General features: G+C 36.2%; 1 protein-coding gene across 6 annotated transcripts in view; it reads right to left on the reverse strand.

The window, feature by feature from the left end:
• The window catches only part of Lrba (LPS responsive beige-like anchor protein), a 561457-nt gene that overhangs the window by 150905 nt on the left and 396432 nt on the right, over positions 1 to 14120 (reverse strand). For all 6 annotated transcript variants that reach the window (XM_027392996.2, XM_027392995.2, XM_027392998.1 and 3 more), the window contains one exon: positions 8852 to 8964. In XM_027392996.2, coding sequence (XP_027248797.1) covers positions 8852 to 8964 — 113 coding nt within the window. The remainder of the gene's footprint in view (positions 1 to 8851; positions 8965 to 14120) is intronic.

The raw sequence follows: 14120 nt of genomic DNA on the forward strand, positions 1-14120 counted from the left end.
CCAATTATCACCACTGGGTCACACCAATGGGTCACAGATAATTCAAAGGAGCAGCCTCCAACATTTTAAAGAAGCCTCTCTGTGTGGCCCAGCCCCTCCCCCTACATTTATTTGAATTCACAGACCTCCTGCAATGAACCCAGAGTTCTCACCCAAAGCCTGCAGGCTTGGAGCAGCAGCCACATCTTTATCTTTCTTTCCAACAGTAAGACTCATGGAATGATTTTTAACATTGACTTACTTTTATCTTCTCTTTATGTTTATACAACACCTTAAACCTACAGGAATGACTTCCTATTATTCTTTCATATTACGCTTGAATATTTTATGTGAGAATTTCAGGCTATAAAGTGACTTAAATTTTTGTATTTTTAACTACTATAAAATAAACTGTATGGTAAATTGACTGTATTAGGGGAACTTATCCATGGCATAAGATCAAATTCTAGGATTTCTTCTAAAGAGGGACTATCACAAATTCATAAGGACTATTACGTATGAGAATTTTACTCTGATTTGAATAGTTATCACTATTGATGGGTTTTAATTACCTCGTCTGCATTTTACAAAGTTGCCACTCAGTATCATTACTGCAATATATCACAGTACATTTTTAACTTCCCCAAATCACTGATCTCATTAAACTAATTTTAGAGTAAATAAGTTAGTATAGCTTACCAGAATCTATTTCCAGTAAAACACACAATTTTTGTTTCTTCCTACACTTAAAAGAAATTGCTACTCCTCTGTTCAGTATAGTTTTTATATTGAGGTAGTGGCATGCTTATGGAGCCTATCCTTTGCCATTTTCAAAAGCTTGGTTCAAATTCCAAACTGTACAATAACATTTTCAAAAATTACTTTTCTAAAAGCTAAATTGTATAAAATATAGGTTTTCTGATCATACTATAATTGTTATAAGGTAAAATATATTCTGTTTGAAAGGTCTTTCAACAGTAGATGATCTCATTCTCTACTGTCTTGAATACAGTCCTCGTAATAATGCACAAAAAAGCACCTAGAAAATAATAAATAATTGTTATTCAGATGACTGGACTTTAACAATAAAAAATTTAAAAAATTAGAAGAGTAAGAGACAATTTATTACATTTTCCACTATAAAAAATACTGCACTTCATTCACATTTAAAAATTATAGGATATAGCCAGGCGTGGTGGCACACGCCTTTAATCCCAAGCACTTGGGAGGCAGAGGCCAGCCTGGTTTACATATTGAGCTCCAGGACAGCCAGAGCTACACAGTGAGACAGACCATCTCAAAACAAACAAAAATGATAAATAAATATTATAGAAATGTACAAGGATGAGATAGTGATAGAAGCATACCTTAAAAACTACAAATGTATGTTCCTACTGTTTAATATTTATAATACTATAAAACATTCCAGCCTGAAATCAGAAGGATAGTATATTATTAAAAAAAAAATTTCCAGTTGTTTGGAAAACAAGTTTTACATAAATTAACAATGGGTGTCCCTTACTCTGAATCTACCAGAGTTTGTAACTAAAAACTAAATTAGGAAAGTAGACAACACTGTAGGATAAAGCCAAATAAAACAACCCACGTATAAATTATTATAAATTGTTACTCCACCCACAACAGTGTAGCATGACCATGAAGGAATACCTAACCCCAAGAAGGATTACTGACTGGCAGTGTGCTCCTGGTGTACGTCAGGGTTAGCCCTCACCCTGACAGTAATATTAACCAAAATCCATTTCAGTTACTTCAGTTTATCATTTTCTGACAAATGTTAAGAGACAAAGTCATTGGAAGCTGCTTAAATTAAGTGCTGGGTTAACCTCTGTTAGAGTCATTTAAAACTTTACCAGAAAGAAACTTCTAGTATAAGAGCAAATCTGTTTAATTATATATACAACATTTGCATTTTTATGAACTTGGCAATAAGTTCTGAGGAATCCCATAACCATAGTTGAAAGTAATACACAACACGGAACAGGTAATAATTCATATAATTAATAATCATTTTAATAACTAAAGATTCGATATTAATAACATTATTAATTTGCTGTTATTAATAATAATTTAAATAATAAAATGTTATTGATTGTTAAGGCTCTTCTGTTTCCTAATGCCTCTGCTTTTGGCTGTTTCTTTACATCTTTCTGGTTGCTTTAGTCTTTGTCTCCCTTTTACACTGGAGTATGTGCTTAAATGTTTACCATCTACAGTTGCACCTCACTTTTTAAAATGAGTGTTAGAAGAGCAGACATATGTGGAACACAAGGTGTGTATCCCAGTGGGTTTCCAGGAAGGTAAACCAGGTAGGTCCTGAGTGAAAACCCAAGATGTTAGGGTTTTAAATGTTTCCTTTTGATTCACCAGTATGTCTGAAGAGTAATAAAAGCTTGTCTCACTGTGTCGGAGGGCACAGATTGCTGAAGAAATTTGACACCAGGGCAGTGCCAGGGGCCTGGCACCTTCACTGTTCAGCACCCAAGGCTTTCTCTCTTTATCAGAAACCTCTGGTATTTTTTTCAGGAACTAAATTGGTTACCTTTTCCAATACAAAAAGAAAGGCAATTGGACTTGGGAAAGAAATGGATATAACGTATTATTGTTTCTGATTATACAGGAGTTCCACAGTTCACTCACAGGGACAGACCTAAGATTGCTGCATGAAGAAAATGTGTGATCTTGGGAACTCTTTCACCTCATTCAATCTTAGTCACCTAATCTGTGACTATTAGTAATTACATGCTTCTTACAGGGTTGCTGCGGAGAGTAGAAGACAGAATGTTCATGTTACTGTGGAAAGGCACTCGTAGAGATTCCCTTAGACTCCTACAAATATGTTCTGAACTGTTTTGACACCATTTTATGCTTGCCAGACCACAACCCTCAAACATCATGGGAAACAATGTATGCTATAATCTTTAAGATCAAAATGACTCCAGCATCCATGTTGGATGCAAGGAGTAAAATGTCTTGATGTATTTTAACAGCCATTTATTTTTCTGCATTATACTTTTAAACAATTTAAGATCAATTATCTGTTCTTCTTTCACTATAAAACCTTCTCTTCTATAGCTTGAATTCCTTCGGTTTCAGTAAATTCTGATAAATAGAAGACAAAGTAAATGCTGTACCCATAATTTTTAAGCACTATTCCCCACCACCCAAAAGCATTCTTTCCCCTCTGTGACATCTAGATGGTATATTGATTCCTGGTGTATCTGTTACAGAGCAGACTGAAAGCACTGGCATTCGTCAGAAACAGCACTTAAAACTTAAAGAGATAAAGAAGTGCTGTCTGATCAACAACAGTTAAATGTCGGTAGTCAATTCCAGGTCAAGATGTTCACTGTACAGTAAATGTGCGTGTTAGAGAGATGTATCTCATATATAAAAATACACACACCGATCTACAATGGCAGAGGAGGATGAGAATCCACCAAAAACAACCAGCAGCTACTCAGCAGTGAGTAAACACATTTAGTGGTGCTTTGCCATCCAGTCCTCTTTGGTTTCTCAGAATTCCCTTTTCAGAAACATTAACGGAATATGAGCAATGAAAGCTGTAGATTACGGAGGGTTATAAAAGAAGTGAAATTAAAGTGATTTCATAGAGCCAAGGCCAAACTTTAGGACTGAGTTTACTTCCCCTGCTGTGTGTAATGAAAGGTAAATGCAGGAGAGTACATGTATGTCCTCTATCTACCACACAGCTCCACTGCATGTTCTCAGGGGACATAACAGCATGCTACGTGTTTGCACACCAATGATAAAAAAGGGTGTTTCTTTATTCTTTATTTCAAACTCTCAGTATTTCCTTCAGTTTAAATCTCTGAATTCTAATTAATAAAAAATTTTTTTTTGTTTCTTGAGAATTCTTTTTTTTCTCCCAATCTTCATTTCTTTGGTAAAATGGTTTGCTTTTATTCCTTCATGTTTTCATAAACTATCCAGTTCTGGGTGCAAAATGACACTCAACAAAGAGTCAATAATCATTAAAAATCAAGTAAGTGTTGATATCAGGGATTCTATAGTTTTAATCAAACACACAGGAGTTCTGTTTTGTTTTGTAAAATTGTTTCACTAGGACAAATACAAGAGAAGGTTATTTAGAAAAAGCTTTCCCTTTCAAGCATTACTATACTGAGGTTGTATTAACTATCAATTTCAGCAGGGAATAAGAATGAAAATGGCTGCACAGCACCAAGGTCTTATATTGTACCCCAAAATGAAAAATCAAACATAAACATACCTCAGCATATACATGCACATACCTCAATACAACTAGAGAACCGTACATGATATACACTATTTTCTTTTTAAATTATTGCTATGCTAGTCTCTTCATTAAAATATACTCAGTTATAAGCACACAATTCCAGTTATAAATATATTTACATAGATTTCAAACTTGAGTTCTATGCAAGCTATGGATGGCACTTTCTTATCCTCACAGAGCTCTATTTTCTCCTTTGTAAGACAGCAATTGTGCTACCTATCTTTAAGGATCTGGATGAGGGATAAAGTAGTTAATATATATGAAATACTTAAACAAATGGCTGGCATATCATGAACACATAAGAAATACAGGTTACCCATAGAACAATGGGTTGCTTTTTTGCCTTCTAAATTGCATAGCTAATATAGCTGAGTTTTCATTATTACTTTTCTTACTTCCAGTAAATGTGATCTAAGAACAGTGTTTTGGAACAGATATATAGATTATAGCAAGAACACTTATTAGATATCCCAACATTATATCAATAAATTAGAAGAGAAATAGTTGCCTCAAAGTGTGTTAGTTTTCCTTTCTAAGAAAATTTGCTTTACACTGTCCAAAGTGTAACAGAAAAACAGAAATCACAAGTAAAATCTACAAAGAAAACCCCATTGCTGAAACTCCCAGCCATTGTTTATTTTTATGACAGGACATTTTTAAGTGGAAGCCTGCCTTACTTATAACATCTTGCAGAGAGAAGACAAAAAGAAAACAGTAATTCTTAACTATACCAAAGAGGTAGTTAGAATATAAAATCAATGCACATTTATAAAATTGAGATTAAAATAATTCCACATTCTATGCATGGTTGGATCTGTCAAAATTTCAGACCAGTGATGATGCAGCAAAGAACATGAAGAATGGGAATGAGTTCCATCAATGGTTCCTGTTTTTTTTTTTTTTTTGGCCTTGAAATAATAATTTAAACCATTATGACTCATACAATATAAAAACATGTAATTTTCAACCTTTTCAAACTGAAGTTGGTTTGACCTCTTCAACACATTGACAATATCAATCTATAATCACTGTAAAGAGAGAATGGAAATGTTTAAAAATTTTATATTTCTAAGAAGACAATTTTTTTTTACACTGCTCTATTCATACTTTTTCTGTGCTAAAAGATTGATCACAAAAAAGAATTCAGAAGAAAGGGTGTTGATTATATTAATTCAGCATCAGAAAAAAATTCCCTGTGCAACATGGGAAAGATTATAAAATAAAACTAGCTGTGTGCCAAAGCACTAAAACTCCTCTGAAAACCAGCTTTGGGGAAATTAAATGGACATAAATAATTTGATACATTCTAAAGCCAGTCAGGCTACATTATCTACTTAGAAATAGGATAACATCTGTTTATGCTCTAAATTACGCTTTGCACACTATGTTTTCTCAGATTTCAAAAGCTTATTTAAACAAATAGTAATGTCTGCTTTGGGACAAATTTTAATATAATTCTAACATAATCATCATTTGTATACATAGAATTCATTTATATACAAGATGTGTTCCTATAAATGTATGTATAAACAAAATTTTAGACATGTATTGCATAGATTTTTAGATCTTTATACTTCAAGAGGCAGTTTTATTAAGTAAATGAACACTATTTATAGATACAGAGTATAATTTCTAAATATGTAATGCACTTGATTATTTCATTTAAAATAATGTAGTTAGCTCCAAACTCACTAATTTCATTAATATCTAATGAAAACAGTTAGCACTAGTAGAATTCCATTCTCATGAACCTGAATGACATTTGAAGTATCTGAACAAATGCTTCTTTATAGGAGAGGGGATAGTTTTATGACGTGTGGTTGGGTCTTAAAATTCCCCACTTCTTCCTAATAACAACACATTTCACTACTGATCTTGGTGCACTTGAAGTTCTTTCTGAAAGCACTTTTTAAAATATGTATTTCTTTCTTGACCAAGAGTAAAATCTTCTCATAAATATCTCAAGATATAGAAATGGAGCTGGGTGCTGGTGGCACATGCCTTTAATCCCAGCACTTGGGAGGCAGAGGCAGGAGGAACCCTGTGAGTTGGAGGCCAGCCTGGTCTCCAGAGTGAGTTCCAGGACAACCTCCAAAGCAATACAGAGAAACCCTGTCTTGAAAAAACAAAAGAAACAAAAACAAAGATATAAAAATGGATACCATTACAAGGAGTTAAAAGCAATAAAGGCACTAAATCACACACAAAATATTATTGTTTTGTTTGCTCTGTGTATATATGTATGTGTGTGTGTGTGTGTGTGTGTGTGTGTGTGTGTGTGCACGTGTGTGTGCACATGCACACACACAAATATGAAAACGTACTTGACTGTTTAGGGGCCAGAAATTGACATCAGAATGGCTTTCTCAATTGATTTGCCACCTCCTTTTTTATTAGGGTCTCTCACCAAGCTTTGGGCCCACTATTTGGTTAGAGTAGCTGGCCAGCAAGCCCTGAGCATCTGCATGTCTCTAAACCCCAGCATCGAGGTTACAGATGCGTACTACCACACCTAGCATTTTACATGGGTGTTTAAGACCCAGACTCAGGTCCTCATGCTTGCACAGCAAGCATTTTACTTACCAGACCATATTCCCTGATGTTTCTTATGTCTTTGCTTATGTTATTTATATGTTCATGTTTTTGTGGCTATGATCATGCATGGAGGGAGACTAATGAAAGTAATTTCTGGTTTAGTTTGGTTGTCCTCATTTTTACTTCAATGTAACAAAAATTTGAAAATCGGAATTATTGATCATCCAGTGGGGCATAGAAACAACCTTACTCATATATAGAATTCTGCTGGAAAATAATGTCTAGAAGCATTCCTCTGATCTTATTTCAGTGAATATTCAAAACAAAAGCAGACAGCCTATACAACACAGAGAAAAGGAAGCAAAAGCTAGAGGCTCATGGAGTGATTCTGTTGTACTGGCCTGCCACATAGTTCATCACGCAGATCAAACTAATAGTCTTCATTTGCTAGATAACACAGTTCTTCATATACAGTGATAATAAGCATGGCATCTATAAGTAGGTCTTCCTATCTTATTAGATTTTGTAATCTAATTCGGTTTTGTTTTCATAATAGAGAAAACAAAAAAGTAAAATTTCATTGTTTTTGTGCTACTGGGTTCAAACATGTAAGGCAAGCACTCTACGGTTATATTTTGAGATCAAGAAAAATGCTTAGATTATAACAAATTATAAAATGCAGGCGGTCCATAGGAATTTATATTTCTAGAAAAAGAGAAAAAGAAGGGTAGAGATACAAGAGGCAAATATGCAGTATTTGAAGACTAGATTTGTACAAAGATGGGCACAAAAGCAGAGAAAAATTGCTACATAGAACAAAGGCCATATCCCAAATGCTATTGTTCACCTGGAGGAAAATGCCAACTCCTGCATTGCTGTCACTACCTTTGAATAGAATAGGATTGATTCTCCAACATTCCCAATATTCACCATGCCTAGGATGGATAAATACATAACATTGTGAAGGAAACTGGATAGGTGGGTGAACTTTCTCCATGGAACCATTTCTGCAGAAACCAAATGGTGATTCCCTACCTGAGAGTGGAAATCAAGATGATCTAGCATTTCTGCTGTGAAGAAAGGTGGTGCTAAGAGCAAGAAATCTGACACACTGAAAAGTTATCACACAATTACTGAGCTGCATGCCCTGGGGAGGAAGATAGTGATGAACAAGAATTCTGCATCAAGGAACACAGTGAAAACAAGAAAATGCACAGTGGGAGATATGGAAGTACTGTGAGAGAATGGAGGAAATCCTTAGGGAAGGGACCAAGAAAAGCACTTCGAGATGAGGGCCAGCCACAAGAAAACAAAGAGGGGAAATGTGGCTGAGAAGCTAAGCTCTGAATTCTGGAAGACTTCCTGTATTCAGGGATAAACGAAGAAGAGTTCAGGATAGGAACTGTGTAAGTTAAAATTTGATTTAAAGAGGAACCACCCAGATTTGGTTATGAGCCCAGCATTCTAGAGAGAGTGGGGGCATAACGTGAATCTGATATCTGTCTGATATACATAGTGAATTCCAGACCAGCCTGAAAAAATTAAAATATAAAAAGAAGACCCACATGCTTGTGGTTAGGAATTAACAGAGGACAAGAGGAAATAGACAAGCTTGGCAACCTGAAGCAGGAAGTCTCTTGTTTTGGTAGGAGAGTTCTAATTATGACTGCTTATTTTATTTGCTTCATTAAACACAGAGAAATCCTGTCTCTAAAAACCAAAAACCAAAACAAAACAAAAAAACAAAAACAAAAAACAACCAAACAAACAAAAAAACAAATGCCCTTAAAAGGTAATAATGGACAACAATGTTTCCTTGAATGCTCATGGAAAAATGAGTAGTACAATAATTTTTAACTTGTCATCTAGCTTATTATACATACTATTTTTACATTTTAAGTTAAATAACAAAATTTAAATGGTAAAAATACATTAAAGGCAAAATGATATTTTAAGATTTTTAAAAAACATATGAAAATGAATCTAATTTATTTTTATATATATGACAAATACATTTCAGATAATTACTAAAAATATTACCTTGGATAAATCTCTGAAGTTGCTTGGCAAGGTAAGATCTAATTCTTCTGATTCATAATTAGTGATGACCCAGGGAAACACAGGATATTGATTTAAGTCATTATAACTCCGTCCTGGTAAGGAAGAAAATATCACTTTTAATTTAGCGTAAAACATGGAAGATTATCAAAATAACATGAAAAACTAATAATTTGGGTGCAAGCCATTGTTTTTAATGTTTTTTTTAGATTTTATTTATTTATTATGTATACAGTCTATACATTCTTCTGCCTGCATGCCAGCAGAGGGTACCAGATCTCATTCAAGGTGGTTGTGAGCCACCATGTGGTTGCTGGGAATTGAACTTAGGACCTCTGGAAGAACAGTCAGTGATCTTAACCACTGATGCATCTCTCCAGCACCCCCATTTTTAATGTTTTATTGTAATACCTCATTTGGCCTTGCAATCACACTGTGAAGCTGGTATCATTAGTATCACACACATTTTTCAATGAAAACACTGAGGCTCAAAAGTTAAGAACTTCCCCCAAATCATATGACCAGTAATGCTGAAAACATTCAAATTTAGGTATGTGGTCCTAGAGTTTATGTTCTGTCAAACTACACTTGACTTTGTTATTGGAAAGCCAATTCCAAGTAAGATGGCCTTTCTGGGGTGTTAGGAAAGCTGGCAATTTAATCTAAGGCACTGAGCATGCTAAGTACATGTTCTACCACAGGGATATACTCTTAGCCACAAAATAGTGTTGTTTTTTTTTTTAAAGATTTTATTTATTTATTTATTATGTATACAACATTCTGCTTCCATGTATATCTGCACACCAGAAGAGGGCACCAGATCTCATAACGGATGGTTGTAAGCCACCATGTGGTTGCTGGGAATTGAACTCAGGACCTCTGGAAAAGCAGTCAGTGCTCTTAACCTCTGAGCCATCTCGCCAGCCCCAAAATACTCTTTATTAAAACTAAAAAATAACTTTTTCTGGTAGAAAAGTCCAAACCACAATCATTTTCTCTGCTATCAGTTAAAAAAACCAACTAACCAAATAATCACCAACTTTAACTAAACCAATCAAGCAAGATGAGTGACAGTTCATTTGGATGCTCACTGGCTATGTAACATGAAAGTGCCTATAGTAAGCAACCCTGAGATCCTGTAGCACCTTCCCAACTGATGCTCTGGAAACAATACACAGCATTATTAGCCTTGCACTGCCCCACCCCAAATGGTCTTCCACACTTCCTTCTAAACTAATGACACACTGACTAGTAACATACTGAAAATTATTTATTAAAAATGTGTTCCAAAGATAAGGTAGCCTTTGTACATTACATGGCAGTTTTCTTGGTGTCGCCATCTTAGTAAAACAGCAGAGAACATTAGGTAATTGCTTCTGCTGTCAAGAGGCAGGCATGTGAATCCCAGATCTCCCATTTATCAAGCTATAGTCTAGTTCTGATGAAACTCATTGTGAAAAGATTTTATAGCTGAAATACAAGGGAGAAGAGACTTAATATTCCTTGAATTCCTTTCATACTGTTATTTAATTTTTTTCTTTTTCAAGCATATGCTGATATCACACCACACACAGCTGAATATTAAAGTAATTCTCTATATAAACTATTGATATCTAAGCCTTTTTAAATGACCTGATGTAGTTAACTGGGTTTTCCCTCACTCTTCTTGGGCTTGAGGCTTATTAGGACAACCTAATAACCTAAAAAGTTTACAAAAACTTTTAACTCTACTATATGCAAGGTGCATTTGGAGGTCAGAAAAAGGCATCATATCATCTGGAATTGGAGTTATAGGTAGTTCTGAGACATCTGACATGGGTGCTGCAAACGCAGCACAGTTTCTTTTTTATTCCAACATAATATTTTTATTGATTATTTGGGAATTTCCTACAATGCACCCTGATCACACTCACTTCCATTTCTTCCCAGGTCAACCCTCCCACCCTTGTGACCCCTCAAAAAATATACCAGATAAAACTTTTGTTGTCCATATCCTTATTGGAATATTGTCAAACTCCCAGTGGCCTGCCTCTTAAAGACAACTGAGTCCTTTCCCATACCATTGCCAGAAGCCATCAACTGTGAAGAGATACACTTTTATCACAATTTTAAGGACTCTCTTCAATAGTTTCCTGATTAGACTGTTTCTTTTTGGGGGTATGGGGACATTGCTACAGACGTCTTCAATGTCTCTCGTTCTCAATTTTGAGTCTGGGTTCATCAATACCACTACAACAGAAGCTTCCTTGCCCTTTACAGGCAGCATGGATCATGGACTTTTCCATGGTGTCCCAGGGCTGCACAGACAGTGGACATTCACACAGTCTCTAGCACCATCACAGACCATGGATCTCATCATAGCTTCCGGCCACAGCATGGAATATGAACACCAACATGGACCCAGAATGGATCATGATGTCAATATGGTCTCTAGTGGCAGCATGGACCACTAATATCCACATGGCCTCTGGCTGCACCATGGAAGATGGACCTTGAACATCAACACAGCCCTGGCCCCAGCATGGATCACAAACATCAACATGTCTCCTGGCAGCAACACTGAGCACAGACATCAACATGGTCTCAGGCTGCAGCACAGTACCTGTTCTTAACTGCTGAACCTTGTCCAACCTCATCTTACAACAGTTTAATAGCAGGAAGAATTTTTAATTCAAAGGTTATTATGTCATTACACTTATAAGTTCTTAATTTTTATTTTTCTCAGAAAAATGACCTATATTAGCAGTCATTTTATCTCTCTCTCAACTCCCATTTCTTTCTCAATATAATTTAGATATTAGTAGGTAGTAAATCCTTCAAAGTGTCCTATCTGCTTTAATAATCCCAAATAATTACTGTATACAAAAACAAATTCATGCATTGCCCAGAGATTAGATCTTATTACACTAAACTGAATACATAGCTACTAAATACTTACTGATTGTGAAATGTGTCATGATAGCATATGAAGCTACATGTTGCATATGTAACTGCAAAAGAAATACTAATATGACACCTAATCCACATGCTAGTGTACATTTGAAATAAATTAATTCTACTTTTAAAGAAGACTAAACAGAGGATTTATTTTAAAGACATTGTAGGAAAACAGAAGCTATATGAGAGAAGAGGCCGCCACGTTAAGGTTCCAAGTAACACTCAGAGACTTATATTAGGTACAAATGCTGCTTGGCCAACTGACTAGGATTTCTTATATGCTAACTCAGTCTTAAGTATCAACCATAAAGACTTATCTTATTGGATGCCAGCTGCTGGCATCTTCTCTTGCTGGGATCACATGGCAGCTCCAGAGCAGAGAGCAGGAGGAAGAGAAAAAGGGATGACTTCCTTCTTGCCCTTGCTTATATATGAGTCTGCCTACTATGTCACTTCCTGCCTGTATCACAAGACTTCCTTTTACTACATTTCCCAGAATCCTCCTTGACTCCTAGTCCCACCCAACCTGCTTTTTCATTGGCCAACAGTACTTTATTCAACAACCAATAAGATAAACATATACAGAAGGACATTTCCCCATCACTACATCTAAGTTCACACCTGACTCCATCAATACAATAAATCTTTTATACTTGCTTTGAAAATGAGTCCCCATCAAGTAACAGGAAGTTCCCAAGCTCCAAGGCTAAGATGGGTTCCTTATACTCATATTCATCTTTAAAAAAACAAAACAAAACAAAAAACCCAAAACATGACAGGGTTCTCTGTGTGTAGCCCTGGATATCCTGGAACTTGCTCTATAGACCAGGCTGGCCTCAAACTCAAGAGATCTGCCTGCCTTTGCCCACTGAGTACTAGGATTAAAAATGTGTGCCAACACCACCCAGCTCTTAACACTCATTCTTTTTTTTTCCTTTTAAAAAATTTATTAGAAACAAGCTTGTTTTACATGTCAATCTCAGTTCCCTCTCCCTTCCCTCCTCCCCTGCCCCCCATCACCAATCCCCTATCACAACCCCTTTCTGCTCCCCAGTGAGGGTGAGGCCTTCCATGGGGGATCTTTAAGGTCTGTCATATCATTTGGAGCAGGGCCTAGACCCTCCCCAGTGTGTCTAGGCTGAGAGAGTATCCCTCTATGTGGAGAGGGCTCCCAAAGTGCATTAGTACACCAGGGGTAAATACTGATCCACTACCAGTGGCCCCATAGATTGTCCAGACCTCCAAACTGACCTCCTCCTTCAGGGGGTCTGGAACAGTCCTATGCTGGTTTCCCAGCTATCAGTCTGGGGTCCATGAGCAACCCCTTGTTCAGGTCAGCTGTTTCTGTGGGTTTCTCCAGACTGGTCTTGACCTCTTTGCTCATCACTCCTCCCTCTCTGCAACTTACACTCATTCTTACTTAATTCTCCCTTACTTTGCAGTAGCATTTGACACAGGTAATGAATGCTCTCCTCACTCTTCATTTGGGCTCTTAAGACATCACATTCACCTCTTTCTCATCCTCTATTTGTTAACTCCAGAATCACTTTTTCTGTTTTCTCCTTTTTTTCTTTCTTACACAACTGCTCCACAACCCAACCTCACTGCTTTCTTACCATGTGCCCTGCTGATTTCTCTCACTCAGCAGTTTCCTCTCTACCAACAAAAACCAATGTCCTGTTTCCAGATTGTAAAATTCACTGGCTTCTGTCAAATGCTTTTACAGACATTTCACATGGATGTCTTGCCAGGACAAGATCATCATCCATCCCCTGATTTCTGTTAATGGCATCAGTCTCCCAAACATGAGGGTCAGAAGCTAGCAAGTTTACTCTGACCATCTCTCCTCTTTTATCTACTACCTCTAGACAGCTGTATGCCAAGTAGCTGTTGCTTGTGAATTCCTATAGTTACATAGCCTCACAAAGGCTATTGTCATCTGTCTATTGCAGGCCCTCATTACATTTACAGGTAATTGCTCCCTAATTTTGCCTTCTGTCTCTCTACCCTAGTTTTCCAACTTACCTAAAACCTCCAAGTTAATTTTTTTACAGCTCTAATATCACATATTCTCAGAATCTTTCCAAACCTTCCTAATGAACTGCCTGCCAACTCAGACTGAAGATAAGTCTCCACACTAAAGTTCATTTTCTTGTATCTTTATCATTAATATATATTATGTATACTGTAATACATATTTGAGAACATAAATTATACCACTAAGTTTTCTCCAAACACTATACTTTGTGTATACTTCAAACACTATATTTTTGTATACTTGCTTATGCTTTTAGATTTTAACTTTTGACCACCC

The sequence above is a fragment of the Cricetulus griseus genome (genome assembly GCF_003668045.3).
Source record: "Cricetulus griseus strain 17A/GY chromosome 1 unlocalized genomic scaffold, alternate assembly CriGri-PICRH-1.0 chr1_0, whole genome shotgun sequence".
Lineage (NCBI taxonomy): Eukaryota > Metazoa > Chordata > Mammalia > Rodentia > Cricetidae > Cricetulus > Cricetulus griseus.